This window comes from Echinops telfairi, unplaced genomic scaffold (genome assembly GCF_000313985.2).
Source record: "Echinops telfairi isolate 266 unplaced genomic scaffold, ASM31398v2 ScPeMD7_443;HRSCAF=831, whole genome shotgun sequence".
Lineage (NCBI taxonomy): Eukaryota > Metazoa > Chordata > Mammalia > Afrosoricida > Tenrecidae > Echinops > Echinops telfairi.
In genome coordinates this window covers 39590342-39613701 of record NW_022104341.1, presented here as the reverse complement: position 1 = coordinate 39613701, position 23360 = coordinate 39590342, and the positions used below count along the sequence as shown (strand labels likewise).

The 23360-nt window shown below is 34.7% G+C and overlaps 1 protein-coding gene across 23 annotated transcripts in view; it reads left to right on the top strand.

Moving 5' to 3' along the window:
* The window catches only part of ADGRL2 (adhesion G protein-coupled receptor L2), a 201809-nt gene that overhangs the window by 162875 nt on the left and 15574 nt on the right, over window positions 1–23360 (top strand). For all 23 annotated transcript variants that reach the window (XM_045292219.1, XM_045292228.1, XM_045292215.1 and 20 more), the window contains 6 exons: window positions 12878–13003; window positions 13248–13453; window positions 14575–14748; window positions 15991–16200; window positions 17197–17417; window positions 18829–18895. In XM_045292219.1, the coding sequence (XP_045148154.1) occupies window positions 12878–13003; window positions 13248–13453; window positions 14575–14748; window positions 15991–16200; window positions 17197–17417; window positions 18829–18895 (1004 nt within the window). The remainder of the gene's footprint in view (window positions 1–12877; window positions 13004–13247; window positions 13454–14574; window positions 14749–15990; window positions 16201–17196; window positions 17418–18828; window positions 18896–23360) is intronic.

Sequence of the window (23360 nt, the reverse complement as noted above, 5' to 3'; positions counted from 1 at the left end):
CCCCCACCCCTCCCACCAAAAAAAAAGAGAAGGCTGTCTTTCCTGGAGTGGCAGATACTGATTGATACCTTGTCATGTGGAGGCCATAACTTTTAACCTAATTGTGCCTGCATGTCATGGGATTTTATATAAAATATAAAAACTTTTTATAAAGAGGTATAGGAAACGAACATCCATCTGATTAAAATTTATACCCAAATCTAAATTTATAAACATGGAGTTTATTTTAAATAACAATGTTTGGAAAGAAAGAATTATGAAAAATTTTAATTTATATATATACTGTTATTGGGGACTCATATCTCTTATCCATACATTATTCAATGTATCCATACAATCCATACATTGCTCCAGTGTGTCAAGCACATATGCTACCATCATCATTTTCAAAGCATTCTTTTCCCACTTGAGCCAATGCTCCCCATTTCTTCCCCCTTCCTCCTGTGCCCGCCCTCCCTCATGAACCCTTGATAAGTTAATAGATTGTTTTTTCCATATCTTACATCGTCCTCCATCGGCCCTCACCCACTTTCCCGTTATTCATCCCCTGGGAGGGGATTCTAGTTAATCGTTGTGATCCGTTCTCCCTTTCTCCCCCTACCGTCATTGTTCCCCCTTTCTCCCCCAATATGTCATGGTTCAGTGAGGGACGCCGTGTCCTGTAGTAGGGCCAGCCCTATAGTCCTCCCTGTGCATTGTCTCCTCCTAGTAGAAACATTGTCCTTGGGGCTTCGATGTCCTATCCTCTCTCTCCATCGCTTTCTGTTTCTCCCATGTGCGCTAATGCGACGTGCCGCTCTCCCCAAACTGTAACCCCGGTGCTGCCCTTTGAAGTACATTCTTCTGAGTGAGCGGTGCATATAGTTGGAATTGTGGTCGACCCCACAGACCTCTCTATTGGTTCTCTGGTACATGCCAGTATGTTGTATTCCCGTTTTGGCACTTTGGGTTGAAGCCTGGTCTCTCTTTCCTCCTGGAGATATAAACAATATCCTCCCTTTGGGTGGATTAGTGCCCTGCTCCCCACACCCACTACCCATCTTTTTCCACTTTTCTTTCCCTGTCTTATTTAGTTGGCTGCTGTATGTATCCCTGGATTGGGTTTGGCCCCTGCCGTAAGTGCTGGACCTCACCCCAGGGATATATGTATACAGTAGCTTTTCCCCTCTGCCCCTTTTTTGTTTTTTTTTTATGCTTACCTCAGTGGACTCCTGTTGTACTTCTCCTTTTGTGCTTGGCTTACTTCACTTAGCATGATTTGCTCCAGTTCTTCCCATGCGACAATGTGCTTCATCTGTTCACTACTGCATTTTAGGGATGCTTAGCGTTCCATTGTATGTATATACCACAGTTTTTGATCCATTTGTCTATTGATGGAAATTTGGGTTGTTTCCAACTCCTTGCAATTGTGAACTGTGCCGCGATGAACATTGGAGCACAGATGTCTGGCCGTGGTTTGTTTCTTGTCTCTTCTGGGTATATGCCCAGTAGGGGCATTGCTGGGTCAGTTTGGTAGCTCAATTTCCATCTGTTTTAGATATCGCCAAATCGATTTCCATAATGGCTGTGCATACCTGCACGTCCACCAGCAGTGGAAGAGCGTTCCTATCTCCCCACAGCCCCTCCAATACTGTTGCTTTCAGTTTTTGTGTGTTTTTTTTTTTTTTAATTGGGCTATCTTTAAAGGTGTTAGGTGGTATTTCATAGTTGTTTTAATTTGCAGTTCTCTTACGGCTAATGATCAGGAACATTTTTGCATCTGCTTATTGGCCATTTGGATTTCTGCCCCTGTGAAACCTGTTCAGGTCCTTTGCCTGCCTCCTTAGTGGCAGTTAGGTTTTTTTGGTAAGCTTGCAAAGTATTGTATATTTTAGTAATAATGCCTTTGTCTTATTGCTAAAGTGTCATTGCTAAAGATGTTTTCCCAGTCCGTGGACTATCTTACTACTCTCTTGGTGAATTGTTTCTATGTACACAGGTGTCTTATCTTCAGTATATCCCACTTGTCGATTTGTGACTCCTCTGTATTTGTATCTTTCCCTATTTCTGATATCCTATGTATTCCATATGCCAAGGTTCTCAGGTTTGTCCCAATTCCCTCATAAATGGTCCTAATAGTTTGGGGGTTTACTTCAAGGTCTGTAATCCACCTTGTTTATTCTTGTGCATAGAGTGAGGTAAAGATCTTGCTTCGTTTATCTGCATGTAGATATCCATTTTTTCCAGCACCACTTACTGAAGAGAGCATCTGCTTCCCATTTGATATTTTGGGGCCCTTATCAAAAATTAGTTGCCTGTCTGCTGATGTTTTTATTTCTGGGTCTTCAGCTCTTTTCCATTGTTCTGAATATTTGTCGTTATACCAGTACCATACTATTTTGGCCACTGTGGCTGTATAGTACATGCTAAAGTCAGGTACAGCAAGGCCTCCCACTATGTCCTTCTTCTTGAGTAGTTCTTTGCTAATTCTGGGCTTCTTCCCCACTCCATATGAAGTTGGTAATTAGTTTTTCTAATTCTTTGAAGAAGGGTGATGGTATTCGTATCGGGATAGCATTAAACTTATATAGTGCTTTGGGCAGAACTGACATCTTTACTATATTGAATCTTCTAATCCATGAGCATAGAATATTCTTCCATTTGTTGAGGTCACTCTTGGTTTCTTGTAATAGTGTTCTGTAGTTTTCCTCATACAAATCTTTTGTTATTTTTTAGTCAGGTATTTCCCTAGATAAATTTCAATTTGTGCTTGGCTATTTTAAAGGGTACTACCTTTTTAATGACCTCTTCTGTGATCTTGTCTGATGTGTATAGCAGTCTGATAGACATGTTTGTTGATCCTGCATCCTGCCACTCTGCCATATTCCTCTATTGCTTCCAACACTCCACTGTGGAGTTTCAGGGATTTTTGATGTGTAAAATCATGTTGTCTGAGAATAACAGTAGTTTCACCTCTTCCTTCCCCAGACGAATACCTTTGATCTCTTTTCTTTGTGTTATGTTGTTAGCTAGGACCTCCAGTAAGATGTGAAATAGGATTGCGGACAAGGGGTATCCTTGTCTGGTCCCCTTTTACAGTGGAATTTTTGTCTTTTCTCCATTGATTACCATGTTGGCTGTTGGTTTTTCATGTATAGCTCTTATGATATTGAGGACTTTTCCTTCCATTCCTGTCTTCTTGAGTGTCTTAAACAGGACTGTGTGTTGGATGTTGTTGAATACTTTTTCCACATCTATTGATGTTGATGTCAATGTGGCAAATAATACTAATGGCCTTTCGTATATTGAACCATCCCTGCATCCCTGCACCCACTTGGTCATGGTGAATTCTTTTTTAAATATGCTTTTGTAGTCTATTGGCCAGTACTTTGTTAAAGAATTTTGCATCGAAGTTAATTAGGGATACTGGTCTGGAGTTCTCAATTCTTGTGGGATCCTTGCCTGCTTGAGGTATCAGAGTTATACTAGGTTCATAGAACGAGTTTGGGCTTTGTTTGTCATTTTCTATGTTCTGGAAGAGTTTGTAGGATTTGTGTCAGTTCTTCCCCTGAATACTTGGTAGAATTCTCCTGTGAAGCCATCTGGCCTGGGGGATTCTTTTGTTGGTTATCCCTTGATAATTTTACCTATTTCTTCCATTGCTGTGGGTCTGTTGAGGTTCTTGGCATCCATCTGCAATAGTATAGGGAAGGATTATTTTTCCAAGTATTTGTGTATGTCTTCCAAGTTGTTGAATTTGTTAGAGTACAGGCCTTTATAGTCCTGTATAATTATCCTTTTAATTTCATTAGGGTCCATTTTAATGTCCCCTGTTTCCTCTCTCATCCTTGCTATTGAAATTTCAACCTTCCTTTCTTTGGTTGGGTTTGCCAGCAGTCTATAAATTGTTAATCCTTTGAAAAAACCAACTTTTAGGTGCATTTATTTTTTCTATAGTTTTCTTGTTTTCCTTCTCCAGTATTTCAGCTGATTTTTATTATTTTTTTCCTTTTGATATTAGTATGGTTATTCTTTTGACTCTGCTCTAATTGGTTTAAGTTTTGTGCCAGCATATCAACCGTATGTCTCTCTTCCTTTTTCATGTGTGCATGTATTATTATCAGCCTTTCTCTGATGAATGCCTTTGCTGTATCCCAAAGGTTTTTGTACGTCATATTTTCATTGTTCTCTAGAAATTTCCTGATTTCATCCCTGATCTGAGGCAACACCCACCATTCTTGCAATAGAGGATTATTCGTCCTCCAATTCTTTGCCCTTGTTCTCTTAATTGTTCTTTTGTTGATTTCCAGCCTTATGGCACAGTGTTCGCAGAGAGACTTCTGTATAATCTCTACATGCTTGAATTTACTCAGGTTCTACTTGTGTCTCAGCATGTGGTTTATCTTCGAGGATGTGCCATGTGGACTTGAAAAGTATGTGACATTTTTTTGCATTTGAGTGAAAAGCTCTGAAAATATCTATCAATTCATGCAGTTGTGCTGTTTAGATCTATAGCCTCCTTGAGTTTCTTTCCCTGTGGTCTTTTTCAGAGAGTGGTGTATTAAACTCACCTACTATAATTGTTGAGCCTGTGATTTCTTTTTTTATCTTTAGGAGTGTTTGATTTAGGAATTCCACAGGTCTCTTGTTGGGCATATATGTATTATGCTCACTGGTTCTTGATCTACTGTTCCCTTAACCATTATGTAGTGCCCCTCCTTGTCTCTCTATGGCTTGTACATTGAGATCAGTTTTGTCAGAGATTAACATTGCTACCTCTGGTTTTTTTTTGCATTGCTATTTGCTTGGCATATTTTTCTCCAGCTTTTAATTCTCAACCTGTTTTTGTCTGCAAGCTTGAGATGTGTCTTCTGCATTGCATCAGACTGATGGTTTATGTTTTCTGTGCTAGTCTCCTAATCTCTGCCTTTTAATACTAAGTTCAGTCCATTGATATTCAGTGTTATTACATGTATCTGAAGACTCTGTGGTGTCATCTTGTACCTTTTGTTTTAGGTGTTTTCCTACCTACCTATCTTATCAGTTTGTGTTGTGTGTGTGTAGTTCAGTCTTGCCTTCTTTCCACTATTTAGCTAATGTTATCTTAGGGGCTGTTTTCTATTTGTTGCCCTCTGGGTGGAGTTGTTCTAAGTGATGATATCTCATTTGCACTCAGTGAGTGTTTGTCTTCTGCTCATACTGGATCGGCAAGGATCTTCTGTAGGACTGGGTTTTTAAAAATTTTTTATATGTATTTGAGTTTTTCCTTGTCTGGGAAAACTCTTACTTCTCCATCTATCTTAATAGATAATTTGGCTGGGTATAGTATTCTTGGGTTTGCATTATTTTCCTTCAATTTTTGGAATATGTTTCTCCATTCCCTCCACTTCTTCATTGCCACTGATAGGTCTGAACATATTCTTATTTCGGTACCTTTATAAGTGACTATTTGTTTTACCCTTGCTGCTCTTATGATTATCCTTTTCCTCATATTTGGATAATTTAACTCTTATGTGTCTTGGTGACTTCATGGGATTTTGTCTCACCGGTATTCTTTCAGCCTCCTGAATGGTTGCCTGATTTTCATTAATTAAGCTGGGAACGTTTTCCTCTAAGAATCCCATTGCTTTTTTAGCTGTTGAATTCTTTGTTTAATTTTGTTCCAGTAGTCCAATTATTCTAATCTTGTTCCTATTCATAGCATCAAACATGGCTCTCAGGTTTTCTTCAGATTCTCTGATTGTCTTATTTGACTGCTTTTCTCATTTCTTGAGCTCTGCTTAGTTATTCTCTAGGTCACTGCTGTGATTCTCTGCTTCCTTAAGTCTATTAGCAAAGTCTGTTAATTTCCTACTGGGTTTTGTTATTTCATCCCTTAAGTCTTGTACTTCCCTTTGGTGCCTTGCCTTTATCTCCTCAATCATTTCATCCTTTTTCTGTATTGCTTCCCTCGTATCCTGTATGATTCCAAGCAGCATTCTGAAAATTTCTTTCTGTGGCAGGTGAATGTCTGCTTCTTCTATGCACATTATTAAGTTCATGACTTCTTCCGGCATTGTCTTCAGTTTCTCCTGCTTTTTCGTTCAGGCTGTTGGGGCTGGTTGCTGTATCTTCCGGTGGTTTCACTCTTAGCCTAGCCGACCAGTATTCCATTATTTGGAATGTGAGTTGGATAGTCCTCTCACTGGGCGCTGGTCAGGTGGTTGTGAGCCCGCGAGGGTGAGTTTTTACTGGCTGATCTCTAAGTAAGGCTGTAGTGGTGTGTCTCATGGTCTTTGGAGTGCCTCTCAGGTGCGTGTGGTGTTTCCCTCTGCAACTGGAGTACCGTGGAGAGCATGTGGGTGTACTCTCTTTGGTCTAGAACTGGTCTGGCAGCAGGATCTCCAGGTGGGTGACTCTAACTAGACACCACCTTCTTCCGTCTCCCGAAAAATGTTTTGTTTGTATTCTTTTGCTATGGGTTTTGCTGAAGGATAAATCAGATTCATCTAATGATGATCTGGAATGCCAGTCCTAAGAGAAATGATATTTTAAAATAGCATTTGTGTTAATACAAATTGATCAAAGCTCTCACTTTCTACCTAAATATTTTATTTATTTATTTTTTTGCAATTTAAATATTAGTTTAATCCATTAGATTTGCATTAAACAACATTTCTCAAGTGTTTTCACTGACAGTAACTCTTACAAAGGGTATGTAGAAAAGACCATAGAACCTAAAATTTTCCTACTCTCCTCCTTCACTTTTATAAGAAAACCAGAGGGGCCAGAAGTACATTTTGTGCTCATATCAGTCTTACTTTTATTTTAGGTTTAAGATATTTTTCCTCAATTATAGAAGTAAGAGGGTAAGTAATTGGGTTCCAGTTACTAAACACATGGGCTTATTTCAAACAAAATGTGTTTTCACATGTCTCTGTGATCCAGACAGGTTCTCTCATACTCTTTCAAACGCCCATCTTCTTTAGCGTTCTAAAATATTATTCTAATTGCCTTTATTTTTAACTTTATAGATGGAGATTCTTCTGAAATGTGTAGATTTTTGTTTTTTAACTTTTTTGCATTCAGTGAAGGTTTTCAGAGCATATCATAGTTTTATATTCAATAGATAATGTGAATTTTTTCCAACTCATCCGTTGTAATTTTTGCTATATACTAACACATCCCAATTCCTCCCTTTGTTTCCTGTTAACCATCCTTTGACCTTGGGTAAATGCAACCCTTTTGATCTTAAATGGTTCATTATTTGAACACAGGAATGGGTTCAGTTCCAGACCTGAAGGATGGCTAAGGGTCATAGTTTGTGCTTTAGGATTTTGTTTCACAGTGTTCACGTACTCTATCCAGGACCTTCTACAGTTATCCTCTTTAGAGCACTTGGTAATGGTAGCTGAGCACCATCTAGATCTTCTGCCTTTAGCGTCATGAGATTGATGCTTAGGTGGTATATTAGTTCATTTGGACTAAATGCTTACACAGTAGTTTTTTATTTTCATTATTTGTCTTTCCTCCAGACGAGCAGAGGCCAATTGTAGTGCTTACTATTGTTATTCATGAACTTTTAAGACCCTAGTTGTCTTAAATGCTGGATATAGAACAGTCTTTGTGCATTATGTTACACAATTTGACTGGTGTCCCCCAAGACTATAATCCTTATCCCCTACGCCAGCATTTAGTACATATTTCATTTACTTTTCAATAATTGTGCTCTAAACATAATTTATCCATGTGTTGGTTATTCCTGAATTGTTACAGAAATTATTTCATGTATTTGAACACATTACATCTTTTTAATTTGTTACAGTGTTATCCATGATTTCATCTGAGAAGAATGTTCAAATTTTCTCCAGACTTGTAGTGTATTATTTTTTCAGACTCAAAACTGAAATAGCCCATTTTCCTATTTTGCTCCCACTGTCTTGGAGTTCTCATCTAAATTTAGGGCATGACTACAATATCTGATGCTGTTAAAAATGTTATTTTCTTCCTAAGAAATTTTTCTTTGAAACCTTAGTTTAACTCACCAGCATGAATTGCTCTGAGAATAAGTGACTCCATACAGTGCCATAATTACAACTACTATAATTATATCTAATTACAGCTTTAAAAATCAACTTTGAAGTATAGTTTGTATACAATAAAGTTCCTGTTTTATGTGTACAGTTTGTGGAATCTTGAAAAATATATACTCATATAACTACCTTCCTGGTCAACATTTCTGTCACTTCAAAGTGTCTGTTAGACTTGTCTATACCAGTGATCTGCCCACCCCCTAACTACCCACTCTCTGTCACTGTACAATCATTGTGAGTCTCTAGACCTTCAAAAGAATGGCATTGTCACAATTTGGAGTCTTTTTCATCGGGATTCTTTAAATACGAATAAAAATTTAAGAACTAATCAGTCCTCTTATTGCATAGTTTTCCATTTTTAGAAAATACCTCAAGTTGCATATCTTTTGTTATTGTACATTGGAGATTATTCCCACTTTCTGAATTTCTGTTATTACAGCTTCTGATTTTCTAAGTAGCTGTGCAATCTTATCCTTCCAACAGCAATGCATGAGATACTCCACATCCTCCGAAACACTTAGAATTGGCAGGTGGTGTTTATTTATTTTACATTTTAGCAAACATATATTGATTGGCATCTCATTGTGGTTTTATTTGGCATTTCTCTGACAGTTCAGTTACATTTTGCTGGTAGCTGGTGAGCTGCTTTTTATGTACTTCTTGGCTATATTTTTATGAGAATGCCTTCCAATTTTTTCCTCCTCATTTGTAATTAGGTTATTTTTCATCTAATTAATAAGTTATAAGGAATCTTTAAATATTCTAGATTTAAGCCTTTTACTAAATGTATGTAATCTTAATATTTTTCTTTAGTCTGCATCTTTTCCTTTCTTAATACCTTGGCAAGAATAAAGTTCTGAATTTTGATTAAAAGCCAATTATCAATTAGTTAGAAGCTTTTAACATTTATAAATTTTTGCAACATACACAGAAGTAGGAAGATTAGTATAACTCTCATTCATTACCCATCTTCAACAACAAAAAATAATCTTGCTAATCCTTCAGCTCTCTTATTTTAAACTAAATGCCAATGTCAAAATCTTTATTACTGTGAATACTTCAGTATGAATCAGTATCTCTGGTCTTCTAACAATAAATAAAAATATCATTATTTCATTTAGCAATTAACCGAACATATTTAAAATAATAAAAATTTAGTCATTTGCCAGAGTTCTAAAAATGTTTTGTTTTATTTCTTTAATCCAGTATTCAAACAAGTCCATTCAAACAACTACATTTGAGTAATATATTGTCAATCTGTTTTAATTAAAAATAATTTCTTCTTCCTATATCTTCTTTTTAAAGAACCTTAGTGGTGCTGTGGGTTAGATTTTGGGCTGCTAACCTCAAGGTTAACAGTTCAAACCCACTAGCTACTCCTTGGGAGAAAGATGTCAATTAACTAAAATATATAGTCTACTAAACACAATATGGGTGTCTAAGTTAAAAATGATTAAATGGCAGTGAGATGTCTTCTAAGACATTTTTTGTATTGAAATAATTGGATTGATGCTTTGCCCTGTTGATTTTCCCACATTCTGGGTTTGACTTTATGACCACTGTTAACATTGAATTAAGAGGCTCAGGTGGCACAGTGGTTACGTTCTAAATAACCTGAAAGATCTTTGGTTTGAAAGATGTGATGGTCTCCTTCTATTAAGATTTGCAGTTTGGAAACTGTGGAGCAGCACTCCATGGCTGTACAGGGTCACTATGAGATGGAATGAACAATGGTGATGGGCTTAATTTGTTTGATCCATAACCACAATTGATTTGACTAGTGTTCATTGATAGTATCCTCGCTGAAATCTTAACTAGTTATTAGAGTTTGTGTATAAACTTTCTCATGCTTGATTTGTAGTTATCATTTTGGTGAACGATTAACTACTGTCTTTTTTTTTCTAGTCGTTACTTTGTTTTTCTTTAGTTACATTATTGACTCATCCTTCTATTTACAATGATACATGAAACCAGTACTAGGGATCTTGGCTTTGAAAGGTACATTCCATTTCAACCTCTTGCTGAGAACTTGCTTTTCTAGGCCACATGTACTGGATATAATAAACGGCATAGAAGGGTTGCCACAATATGACCTCCTCTGTCTTCCCTGTTGCCATGAAGCAGGGCTCTGATGTGGCTCCATGCTCCGTCCCTCTAAACCTACTCTGATGCCAATAACCAACCGTTTCTCCCATGACACTCTACTTTGGTAATGGTTTCAGTAGTTGGTTGCAATGTCCACACATAGCTTGTAGACAATACTCATAACTATGAAGGTGTGTTAGGGAAGTTAATACGTTACCACAAGTCACAATCAGTAAACAGTAAGGATACAGTCACTGTTTGAAAGCAACACTGCTCCTCAGCCAGCAGCCCAGTCTCTCTTGGTCCTATCCTCTCAGTCACGTGGTTCTTGACCTCTGTGCCACAGCCTCAGTGGGAACTGGTCTCAGCTCCCACCTCCTTGGAAAAGAAATCTGGAATAGCTCTATGAAAGGTCTTGGACTTTCTCTCTCTGCTTACACTTCAATATGGAAATAGAGAGTGGTTCATCCTTATAGTTGGGAGTTGATAAGGAAAACGGAACAATCTTTTCTATTAGTGTTATACACACCCTATTTGCTTAGCCCCACCCAGTCATTGGTAAGAGTTAGAAAAGCCATATTAAGAAAATTCACTCCACAACACTGATCAGTGTACATTTTAGCAGATCCCCAGGTAATTCTTATGTGATTATTCTTAGGCACATAAAAGAATATGTCACCTAGCGATCTCTAAGAATCACTTGGATATCATGTTAAAATGTTTAAGTATTATTTTTGTTTTCTGAAGCAGTTAATTATTAATTCCTTTTTATCATTGGCCATCTAATTGTTAAAGTTTTATTTTTTCCATCAAGGTCACTTTCCTAGTAAATGTTCCATTTAATTTTTAAAAATTCATTGGTCTAAATTTGCTTGCTTTGTTCTATTACAGTTTTAAAAATACCTAGCATGTATACTCGAGTATAAGCCGACTCAAATATCAGCTGAGGCACCTAATTTTACCACAAAAACTGCATTAAAATGTGTTGAAAAACCCAGCTTATACACAAGTAAATACGGGACTTAGATCTCAAGTAATAAATCTGTAACTAAAAAAAATGAAAACATAGTTTTCTTTATAATGGACACATTCTTTAAATTGCTAATCAGTAAATATAGGTTGAATGAAATTAAAGTTTGAGGAGAGATTATTCATTGAACAAACTTCTTTACACATTTATATCTGTTTCAAACTTAAAGTGAAAACTCAAAGAATTTTTGTGATTTGTTGTACATTTAGTTTCTTGTGTTCAGCATAACCAATACTTGAGAGCTTTATTCTCTGCGAGGAAGGAAGAAAGGAAGGAGGAGGCATATATTAGATGTATATATATATATGTTATGTTTCTCCCTTAGTGCACATAAAACTGGTATGAGGGGAGATCATGCATCTACTTATTTTCTTAATCTTTGAAAGATAAGCAAGTATCCAAAAATTATACAAGAATAGTATGAATCCATTTTTATAAAATGAAAACATGAGTGCCTCATATCTTCATGCGTATATGTGATAATTTGGCTCCACACACAAATACACAGAAAACATCTTTAAGCACAGAAATAACTGTGTCAATACATATGCCAGTTGAGAAGGTAAAATTCAGAGAAAGATTTATAGATTGTATTTACTATTGCAAGTGTTACTTTTAAAGATTTATTTATCTGAAATTAAGGAAGCATTTAAAAAATAATTTCATGAATATAATAGCATAACTTGTTTTAGTAGCATAACAGTAAATTTACCAAAAGTAAAAATACTTTTTTCCTTAAAATTAAGTTAACTGAATATTGATACATATTATAATCTGTTTTGGAATAACAATAGACTAGACATTATTGTTGATTGAAGTTACTGTTCTATATTTTAAACAAAGTTAACATACCCCTATTATGTTGAATTGCCATCCATAACATGTTTTTACTTTTGCTACTTCATTTGAATGTTGGAATTTTAGATACAGCAAAAGTAGATATGACTATGTTACAATAAAACTGTATTTATAAAAATGGGTGATAAGCCAGATTTGGCCCATAGTTATTATTTTACCTAATTCTTAAGGGATGAATATGTAACACTGATGGTAAAATAGTAGGCAATTGTGGGAAATTTCAAAATAATGCCAGAAGTTTTATCATGAATAGCTGTGCTAGTCTGACTATTTTTAGAATATGTATCCTTGTAATGTTTCCTCCTTTAATTTTATATATTAAAGTAAATCTTATTTGTGGAAGTAGGTATCTGCAAGGGCTTTAAAAAGTTTTGTGGAAACATTTCATCGTATTTTAATTTTCATTTTTCTGTAAGCATTTTGAAGCCACCACCTAAATGGAAAAGTCATCCAAATATATATTTAGGATTAAGTTTTGCCACAGTAAAACTATGATACTACAAAGCTACTTAACACAAAGAAATGAGAAGTATCATATACAAATAATTTTGTCTTAATAGTTTAAATGAAACTATGCATAATTAAGAGGCTGAAAGTCTGGAATTAGTCCCCATGCACCCCCACTCCCTAAAGAATAAAGCTATGAAGAATATGTTGAAATGATTATACATTTTTCAAAAAGAGAAGCCAAGGTTTAAGATCTCTTAGAGTAAATTAGTGTTTCATTTATTTGTTGAAATAGAACAGTACAATTTTATTAACTAGAATAAGAAAAAAAGCAACCAAAAAGTATGCATTACCTTTTGAAAAAAAAATGTTTTTGGCTTAATCCTTCCTCCTTTGTGTTTCTCAGTTCTAGAGGTTGCCGTTCTCAGCACGGAAGGACAAGTCCAAGACTTTAAATTTCCTCTAGGCATCAAAGGCTCAGGCAGCTCGATCCAGCTCTCTGCAAATACTGTGAAACAGAACAGCCGAAATGGTAAGATGGGGTCCATTCTTCTATAAATTGACAAAGGTTTTGTGTTCAGTTAAACTTATTAATTCTTAACCGTTGAGTACTTGACTCCTGTAAACAGCTTAACACTTAAAGTAGATTTAAAATAATGCCTTAATATACTGAATCTAAAGAAAGATTGTATAAGGATTCCCCCACCCCATTTTATTCCAGTTTTATGCATAAGCATCTTTTCTGTAAAATCACATGACTAATTTTCCCTTTCTAGGGCTTGCAAAGTTGGTGTTCATCATTTACCGGAGTCTGGGGCAATTCCTTAGTACAGAAAATGCAACCATAAAACTAGGTGGCGACTTTATTGGTCGCAATAGTACTATTGCGGTGAATTCCCACGTCATTTCAGTTTCAATCAATAAAGAGTCCAGCCGAGTGTACTTGACTGATCCTGTGCTTTTTACCCTGCCACACATTGATGTAAGTTACATATGCTAATGAATTAATGGGAAGGTTATAAAACCAGTGTGTAAGGAAAGCAAAATTGACGTACTGAAGATGGGAAAGGGGGTGGACGGTAGGGGGGAAAGAAGGGAAATGGGAATGAGAAAATAAAAGACCTTTCTATTTGAAATTTAAATGTCTGACTAGGTCAGAGACACAAGTTTATTTAAGTCTGTGAACATAAAATTAAATGAGCCTGGTTCAGTGATTATTAGAACTTAAGTGTATTCTTAATGAAAGCTAATTCAGTAATCAACATGAAAATGTAAATGACTTTAATTTGCTTTAGAGTGAAAATTAACTCTTACCTTAGCAGCAGGATGGCCAAGTATTAACTCTTAACACCACACATTTAGGGTCCCAACCTTTTTTTTTTTAAATTACTGTTCCCAATCACACTGAACAAACTTGTTATCGAGCACTGTGTTTAAAGTTTATAGGCTTGGGGAGATGTGATTTCTCTTCGGAGAAAGTTGGTAGCTGGGTGATTCTATGTTGAAAGACTGCAGAATTTTGTCTGTTGGTAGTCGAGTGAATGAATAAGCACCCTCAGATTAGCCGAGTGGATCCCTAGCATAAACAAGGAGAGGTAAAGTTATATGGTTAGGTCTCTTGTTCATCTCCCTCAGATGACTTCCTCTTCTAATAGCCTTGGGTACTCAACACAACGTGATTCAAATTGTCACTGCCCTGTCATTTAGAACTAACCGGAGAGGTCCCTGAATTGAAAATGAATTTCAATACACTTGGTCTTTAAAGGAATATCTTAGAAAAAATTCATGGCTCTAATTTTGTCAGAAAGGGGGGAAAAGATTCTAATGTACCATCAGTATGTAAAATCATAAGATGGAAATCGTAATTGTGTAAAATGAGTCTTCAGTAATTTAGAGTACACTTTAGAGTGTTTCGGACTATAAAGCCCCCTTTAAGCTAGATATCTGCCTTGTATATCATAGTCCACAATTTTGCTGATGAAAAACTTTATAGTCCGAAACATGCAAAGTTTAATCTAAATTACCTTTTACACATATTAAACAATTGCTATTGCCATCTTAAAGTGTAAAATCCTAATTTTATCTTGTCATTTTATTTCCCAGCCTGACAATTATTTCAATGCAAACTGCTCCTTCTGGAACTACTCAGAAAGAACCATGATGGGATATTGGTCTACCCAGGGCTGCAAGCTGGTTGACACTAATAAAACTCGTACAACGTGTGCATGCAGCCACCTAACCAATTTTGCAATTCTCATGGCCCACAGGGAAATTGTAGTAAGTATTTGCACTTCTAATTAGTAGTAGAAAAAACCTCAGAGATTCAATACAACCTGTGTAATAGTTCCTTCTTTGGGTGCTTATTGTAACTGAAAGCAAACAAAACAATGGGGTTTTCTACATTGTGCATATATTTTGGTAAGTCTCGGCATTATATATATTATTTTTCAAAACCATGCGCTCTGATACCACTTTACATATTTCTCAGTTTTTCTTTTGGGGGCAAGTGTTTCAGGAAGGCAATCACAAAACAAAACCAAAAAGAAAAAAAGGAAATCAGTAAGTCCTGTAAAAGGCTTTTCAGTTTAGCATGCTCTCCTGATATAGATGTTTGAATTTTATTTTACTACCTCCCGTTGAAGATGCTTAATGCCTTCTCACTGTGATTGCACACACTGTGAAAGCTGCCAATTTTGAAAACTCAGAATGCCCACAGACTGTTACTAATATTCCTTTTGGTGACAGAATGAATAAAAGCCAGAAGATAAAGTATATTTTAAAGAAACATACCATGAAAACTCTCTAAGTTCTATTGTGGTTTCAACTCTGTAAACATAATATAGAAACGCAAGGAAAAAGTAAAACTGTGAAAATATATTTTATTTGTTGACCTAGGAATAAAATTAAAGTAGTGATGATTTTTAACCATCATTAATAATGGTTAATACTTATTATTCTAACCTATAAATATTTTCTCTATGTTTTGGTAGATAATTATTTTAGTCATTAATTTTGGAGTAATTAGACTTTTGCATTGTTTTCTCAGGTGATTTTGGGGGGGATTACTATCAGTGAGATAATATTGAAATTCTCTTTATTAAACTCTGGTTGAACACAAATGAATATAGCCAGTCCAACTTATGGGTTACTCCAACTTGTCCTTTAATGTTATGTAAAATTGCCCTCACTTTGAAATGATTGAACTAACTCAATTTATAATAAATTCCTCATCATAATCACCTTGTGGCTTGTCTTGTAATGAAAGTCAGGCGAAACAAGAATAGTCTGCACCTGTTCTCACTTACCTACAAATTGGGCTTACAGAGACACTTAGAATGGGTCTTGTTTCTTAACTCGGGGTCTGATTATATTATTCATAGAAATTCAATATTAAAAATGAGTTGTTATATGTGAAAGCCAACTTTCCTTTGGTTGATGTAGGAATTTTTTAAAAGGTATATCTTTTAGTTGACATGATGCAAGAATATTCATATTCCTCATATCTTTTTTTTTTTTTAGTACAAGGATGGAGTTCATCAATTACTTCTTACAGTCATTACCTGGGTGGGAATTGTCATTTCCCTTGTTTGCCTTGCCATCTGCATCTTCACCTTCTGCTTTTTCCGTGGTCTACAGAGTGACCGTAACACAATTCACAAGAACCTCTGCATCAACCTTTTTATTGCAGAATTTATTTTCTTAATTGGCATTGATAAGACAAAATACATGGTAAGCACTTCTTCAAGTTAATGGCCTCTGAATTTTGGAAAGGATTATAATTTAAGGTGTGAATCCGTACATGAGGTTGATGCTAATCTTTGACCCTGTTACTTGTCATACTTGAAACAACAATATTGAAAGCGCCATTTTAAATAAAATTAAAAGATAGCCATAGTATTATGTATTGTTATTTTGAGTTAAAATATTGTTCCAGAGCCTGATTATTCATTTCATGTTGCAGGAGTCTTAAAAAAGTTTGTGGGAAAATAGAATTTAAAAATAATGGACTTTTTAAATCCCTCTCTTATTAAGGCATGGTTGCATTTTCTGTGTTGTTATTATTCCAAGTAATTTGAAAGTGGGAGTGCTGAAAATTAAGATTGTATTCATAAAACTCATATTTTGCTCACACAATGACTCTGACCAGTGATCACTTCTGCATATTCAGAGCAATTTACTCTTCATGAAGTCTCAATGGCAGAAACAACTTAATAACTAGATAATATGTTATTTTATGTTTATTTGAACTGGGATTATTTTAACAATGTTCCAGATAGGACGGGACAATAGTACTAGGCAATTACAACCCTATTGTTTGTTTTAAAAGTGTATTTATGAAATTTGGTAGTGGAAAGGGTAGGAAAAATATATGTATAAACAAGGATTCTTCATATTATCTACGGAATATTTGGATTTTTATGATGAAAAATCCCAGAAGAGAAATATGACAGGTTTTCTTATTGTCTATTTAATTTTACTAAGAAATTGTCATTTATTTTAGTAATGGAATTTCTAGCACACCTGGAATTATATTCTGTAAGCATCATAGGCTCTGCTTAAATTTTTCAATGTTAACAACTTTTCCATCTATGGAAAAATATTTCATAGAAGCAGTAGTTTAGTCTAAATCATGATACATGTTAAAGCGAGTAGTGTCTGCAAGCATTTTACAGTTTTTATTGGGATGTTTGTATTCATGTGTTTTCCAATTTTTTCCTTTTGTAGATTGCATGTCCAATATTTGCAGGACTTTTACACTTTTTCTTTTTGGCGGCTTTTGCTTGGATGTGCCTAGAAGGTGTGCAGCTCTATCTAATGTTAGTTGAAGTGTTTGAAAGTGAATATTCAAGGAAGAAATATTACTATGTTGCTGGTTACTTGTTTCCAGCCACAGTAGTTGGCGTTTCAGCTGCTATTGACTACAAGAGTTATGGAACACAAAAAGCGTAAGTAATCGCAAGTGACCTGAGTGTTTTTCAAGTGAATAATTTTTTAAAGCCTGTTAGCTGTCAGTGAAGGTCCGACAGACTAAAATAGCGTCTGCGAAAGCTTTATTGGTTAGAGAATGGGCATGTCATGCACAAATTACAATCAAGTCTTTTGTAATTTTCTAGGTTCAAAGGATTTGTACTCTAGCAAGGCAGATTCTAAATTATGGACTTTCTTTTTAGCACTGAAGATTGACCTGAAACAAATTGGAAAAGTAAATAACTTTTTGGCCTTAGAAAGATATTAAGTAAAATTTCTTATGAACTGAAAACATCTGACAGGTTTAACTACTCAGCTTTAAGCTAATGCTTCATTAGCTCTCTTTGTGCATCAGACCGTCTAGCTAGAGGGTCCCATTCTGAATTGTGACAGTAGCACATTCCATCCCATATGGTTTACTTTGATAATATTGTATTCAGGCAGTTTGAAAGGATTAAAATAAGTCTGTGTCTTTCATTTATAAAAATATAGGTATTTATGGAAACTGACATAGACATAGCATGTTTTTAAGGATTTGGTTTGCTAAATGCATGAATTTGCCTTCCAATTTGGGTTTTTTTTTCCCCCCTTTGATAAAATTAGTTATATAATGATCCTTTGAGCTAAAGAGATCATTTTATTTTTTTTAACTGTACAGATGTTGAAAGACAAAGGAATTGCATGAGAATTCAATGTTATAAGAAAAATGAATCACTAAATAAAATCGGCCCTAATAAAATTTATGCATGATTTGCTCTAATACTTTGTGAATTTGATGAGTTTTTAAATTTATTTTGGGGGTTTGGTTTAATGGTTTTTTGGTTTCTGATTTTTCTTTTTTACTCCCTCTTTATATTTATCAAGAAATATCCATCTAATAATCAGTTGAGGTACTGTATTTATATGCTGTACAGTGTTACAACAAATTGAACAGGGTTTTTTGTCTGTTATGGTCCATTGGGTTAGCCACTTTACCTCATGCATAAAGCTAAAAGTAAGAAAAAGATTATATGTAGAATTGAAGAAACACTGAGACAATTTGGGACAGTGAATTTCAATTTTTTTCCTTATAAAGTCAGAAATCTTAAGAATTTGGCAGTGGATTAGGGTATATTGTTTTCTCCCATACAAGCATCGTTATTTTGCTTTTATTAAATATAAACTTGAAATGAAAAATAGCACGTTGAACAAAGTAAATAAACCACCACTTTGATAAGTTGAAGCCAACTCAGAATCAATTTGAATTATTCTTGCCTGGGATAAAAGAATTTTCTAAGGCAAATGTACAAATAGATTGTTTTGTTTGTCACATTTTAAAATTTCTGTTTATTTGTGATGTTAAGAATCCATTGAAACTACTTAATACACATTCTTTTCTTTCCATGATAGTTGCTGGCTTCACGTAGATAATTATTTTATATGGAGCTTCATTGGACCTGTTACCTTCATTATTCTGGTAAGCAGGCGCTATTTTCCCTCCTTCTTTAGCAGTGCTATTCCATCTCATTTTGTTGTTAATTTTTCTGTGCATCGAACACTTGTAAACTTACCTGTTTTACAGGTTAGATTATATAATATTTTTGAATATTTTTCCCTTATTAAAAGTGCCTATACTTGCTATTTAGTATTATTTCTGAAAATCATTTTCCATTTGAAAATACTTTTTTCCATTTTTAAGTCAGTGTAATAAAAGTAATTTTGCCATCTAAATGTACATATACATCGCATTAGGATTATATGGATTAGAACTAATCTGATAATTAGGGGGAAGAAGAGGTTGATGTTAATAGCTTGTTTTGCTTTTGTGTTTCGTAGCTTTTCATGGAGAGTTTTATAAATCTGTATTCTGAGTCCTGTACCAAGTCTGTAAAGCATTAGTAAATTAAATAATCTTTAAAAAGATGGAAAAAACATGAAATGTAAACCTCCACCTAAGTTACATTTAAAAATAAATACATATATATTTTAATATCACTATCTTAACTTCTACACAGTAATTTATGATCTTTAAATAAATGTCTTCATTTTTCAAATTAAATCACTTTTAAAACCACTAGACATAAAATTACTTTCCTAATGGATAAATTACCAAATATTAAAATGCTGCCTTTTAAAGGTGTATCAAATCTTGATTTGACAAACATTACATACACTAACATTAAATTATTTGTTATATTACTATAAGCCTTATATATGAAATAAAATGATATTTGGATTTTAGTATTTAAAACTACTTATACTATTCTAGCATTACACTGATAGAGAGGAGTATTTATATACCCATATAAAGGTGGAAAAATTAAAAAGATGTTACCTATACACTTTTTAGTACTGTTTTAAGGATTTCCCCCTGCCCACCTGCTCCAGACACACACACATCCCTCCTCCAATTAAGGTACAAATGAGCCTGCAAGGATATTTATATGATTAGTGTTTCCGAAATTTTTTTTAAAACTTTAGTTGACAAAGTGAACTTAAAACCATTTCAAATGCATGTCCTTTTGGCATTGAAATTAATTATTTTACAAAATTATGCAAAGCAAAATGACAATATGAAATGAATTGCTTGCATGAATCAAACCAGTGAACGCATTTTTAAGCATTTCTAGGAAAGCTGATTTCTCCTCAGAATTAATTCAATTCAGATGATTGCCCCAGATTTTGTTCGTGCTTTACTTATGTTAACACTGCCTAAGCCTATCTAGAATGAAGTGACAAACTGCACTAAAGATGCAGTTGAGCCCTAAGCCAAGTAGCCAAACACATCTAATAACTAGAAGAACAGAAAGATCACTTGAGGTTATTTGGTCTATAAAAATATCATCTGTTCTTTTATCTTGTAGTTATTTTGTTTATTTGACCTCTGTGCTTATAAATGTTGATTTTTAGGTCACTAATGCTTCACTTGGTGAAAGTTGTTAAATGGTTACACTTACACAAGTTAGTATCAGAAAAGGGGTAAGGGTAACATTTTACTGACTGTGTATAGGTAGAGTCCACTGTTACTACGCTTGTCTTAATTATTCTCTACCAAATCATTCATGTTGAAGTGTGAAGGGCTTTTGGAAACAATGTTGCCATCTTTAAAAACAAAAGCAAGCAGGAAAAAACCAGCAAGTGCAGGACTGGTATTGGTTCTGAGAGTAATTCTGCAGTTGCCTTGCCCTCCACCCCAACTCAGAAAGACACAAAGAATGAATAGTGGCACAAACCAATATCTTTAATGTAACCTTAATCAAGATGAGATAAGATTGTGCAACATGTTCGTTGAATATTAGTATATTCATTGAATATTTAGTATATTCGTTGAATATTAGTATATTTGACATCTACATATTAGTATATTTGACATCTATATATTAGTATATAAGACATCTATAATTGCATTCAGAAACAAATGATATAATGCAAAATGATATTATATACTATTCTATTAAGACATTTTCTTATCACAAAGATTATGGATTTGCCTTTCTAGAAAGTACAGTTTTTTAATATCCAACTTTGCTGAGTTGAAACCAGGTAATTTACTAGTATTAAATAGGTATACATTTTGCATAATAATGGTTCTGTGAAGAGAAATACTATGCTAAGGAAGATAAAACGTCCTACTTCTGCATTTCTATAGAATGTCTTGCCTACAGGCACAAGAGTTATTATATCTATGAGAAAAGTGCTTGTAAGTAATGAGCAGTGGGAAACCATTAGTATGCCTGAAATGGTTTAATGAAAGCTTGGATCATGACACGTCAGGAGCTGTTCTTATCATTTGGACAGTTCCATCTGCATCGTTAATAATTAATTCAGTTCAGTGAGAGTTCAGCTCACACACTCATTTAGAAGTCTTCTTCAGAGAACACCTCCCTGGCTGCTAGTCCCAGGGGGAAATAGGTTTCTGCTTGGCTAACAGCAAAGATCTGGAGATACAAGTGAGTTTTAGAGCTGCATTTGCCAGGTAGCAAAAGCTCCAGGGAGGACAAAGAGGGTCAGACCATGTGCAGTTCAGCTAGGTCACTTCAGAGTGGTGTTTCTGTTCTTCTGTCTTATCATATCCATGTCAGCACTGCAGGCTGTGGGATGAATGTTAAGCTGCTAAGCTCAGACAGATGTGATTCAATTGAGCAGGTTGATGGTGATAAAACAAACAGCACACCCCCATAATCTATGTTCTCTTTTTTCTTATTTTGTGTTTTCATGTTTTTCCATATGTACGATGTGTCCAGTCAGTAGAAATGATGAATTGTATGAGCAAATTATACTGGCAGAGATTACCCAAATAATTATTTATGAAATATTCATATGAGATAGGAATAAGAATGATACTCCCCAAAGAGAAATAATTTCCTAATTTATTTGTTTTGTTTTGGCTTTAAAAGAAATCAAAATTAGGGAAGATGATAGTTTCTTTTGAATTTTCTTTCACTCTTTCTACTGAACGTGTGTGCATTGTGCATAGAGCAAAGCTAAAAGCTTTATATTGTCTGAATGAGTTGCCTCACTTCCAAAATTAACCATCAACGTAGTGGTTGACATACAACAATATGCAACCCAATCTTATGAACCTATTCCTTCTAGTGACTTCATTCAAGGGAAATGAGCAGTAAACTGATGCGGAGACATTCTTTTTTCCCTATCTCACTTGCTTTCTAGTGGTAAATGGGCAAATTTCGTCCTTGTTGCATACCAAAGGGAGGAAAGTAAATGAGGAAGGAGAACAAAGTCACTATTCTAACTGGGAGGGGGGGAGACAAGGGCGAGGGGCAGAGGCGGGGAAGAGCCAAGGGATGGGTTAAAAAAGAGGCATGTTCTAGGAAAAATACAAAGAATGATACTTTTTATTTGTAGCCTAGGTCACTGGAAAACGGCCCTTTTAGGCTTGAGATGAACATTTAGGGCTGTGAATTTTATCAAAGATGTTTTTATTTGTCCCTTTATTTCCTCCTTTGATCTCCACAATTGGATTTTAAGAGAGCAAAAAATAATTTAAAGAGAATGAGTAGAAATTTTAAGCGCAGAAAAGAGTGATTTTAAAAGATAATTGATTTAGTCAAATGTTTAATTTTAATATATAATTTTAAACTAATGGAAATAGTCTACATTATAAAACCATCATTCTCATCAGAGTATATTGCCTCCTGTAAAAAGGTCTAACAAAAATATTTCCTCCATAACACTAAAAATGAACATTTGTGGGTTTTACTTTTTTAAAGCTTTAGAGAAAATAAGAGAAAATTTAAAACCACTTTTTTTAAGTATATTTAAGCTTGGTCATGTGTTTTATTTCCAGAAAATGTTTTCTTTATATACAAGTGTGCTTCAAAAAGTTTTTGGAAAACTGGAATTAAAGGGTGATAGAATTATTCCCAGAAGTCTTTGAAGCTCTTTGTATGATGGAGTTAATTTATTAACATGATTGATAAATAATAAAATGTTTTTATATCCCTAATAGAACTCTTCAGTGATGTGTGACTATTAGTATTTGCTTGTTTGTTTGTTTTTAACATAGAGCTGTGGTTAAAATATATAACATAGTCACAGATTATATTTTTTTACTCAGCATTTTACTCAGCATTCCCATCTAATAATTCAGTGTCTTACATAATGAATTTGTCTAGAAATGACAGTACTTTGCATTAAAAGATACTATTGCCTCATGTGTGTGCTTTTAAGACTTTAAACAATGTACGTTGACTTTAGTTCTTGTTTTTAATTTTCTTAAAATGGAGAATTTACCGACATGAAACCAGAAAATCGGAATGCAATATCCTATGGTTTCATGGTTGTTTTTCCCCCCCAGTGTTTTCAGATTTATCACCCCACTTTTTGGAATTCTTTTGAAACATTCCGTTTTTAGGTATGTTAGAAACAACCATTTTCTTTCGGCCACTGCTCCTTTATTACTTGTCTGCTTTTCAACTGTG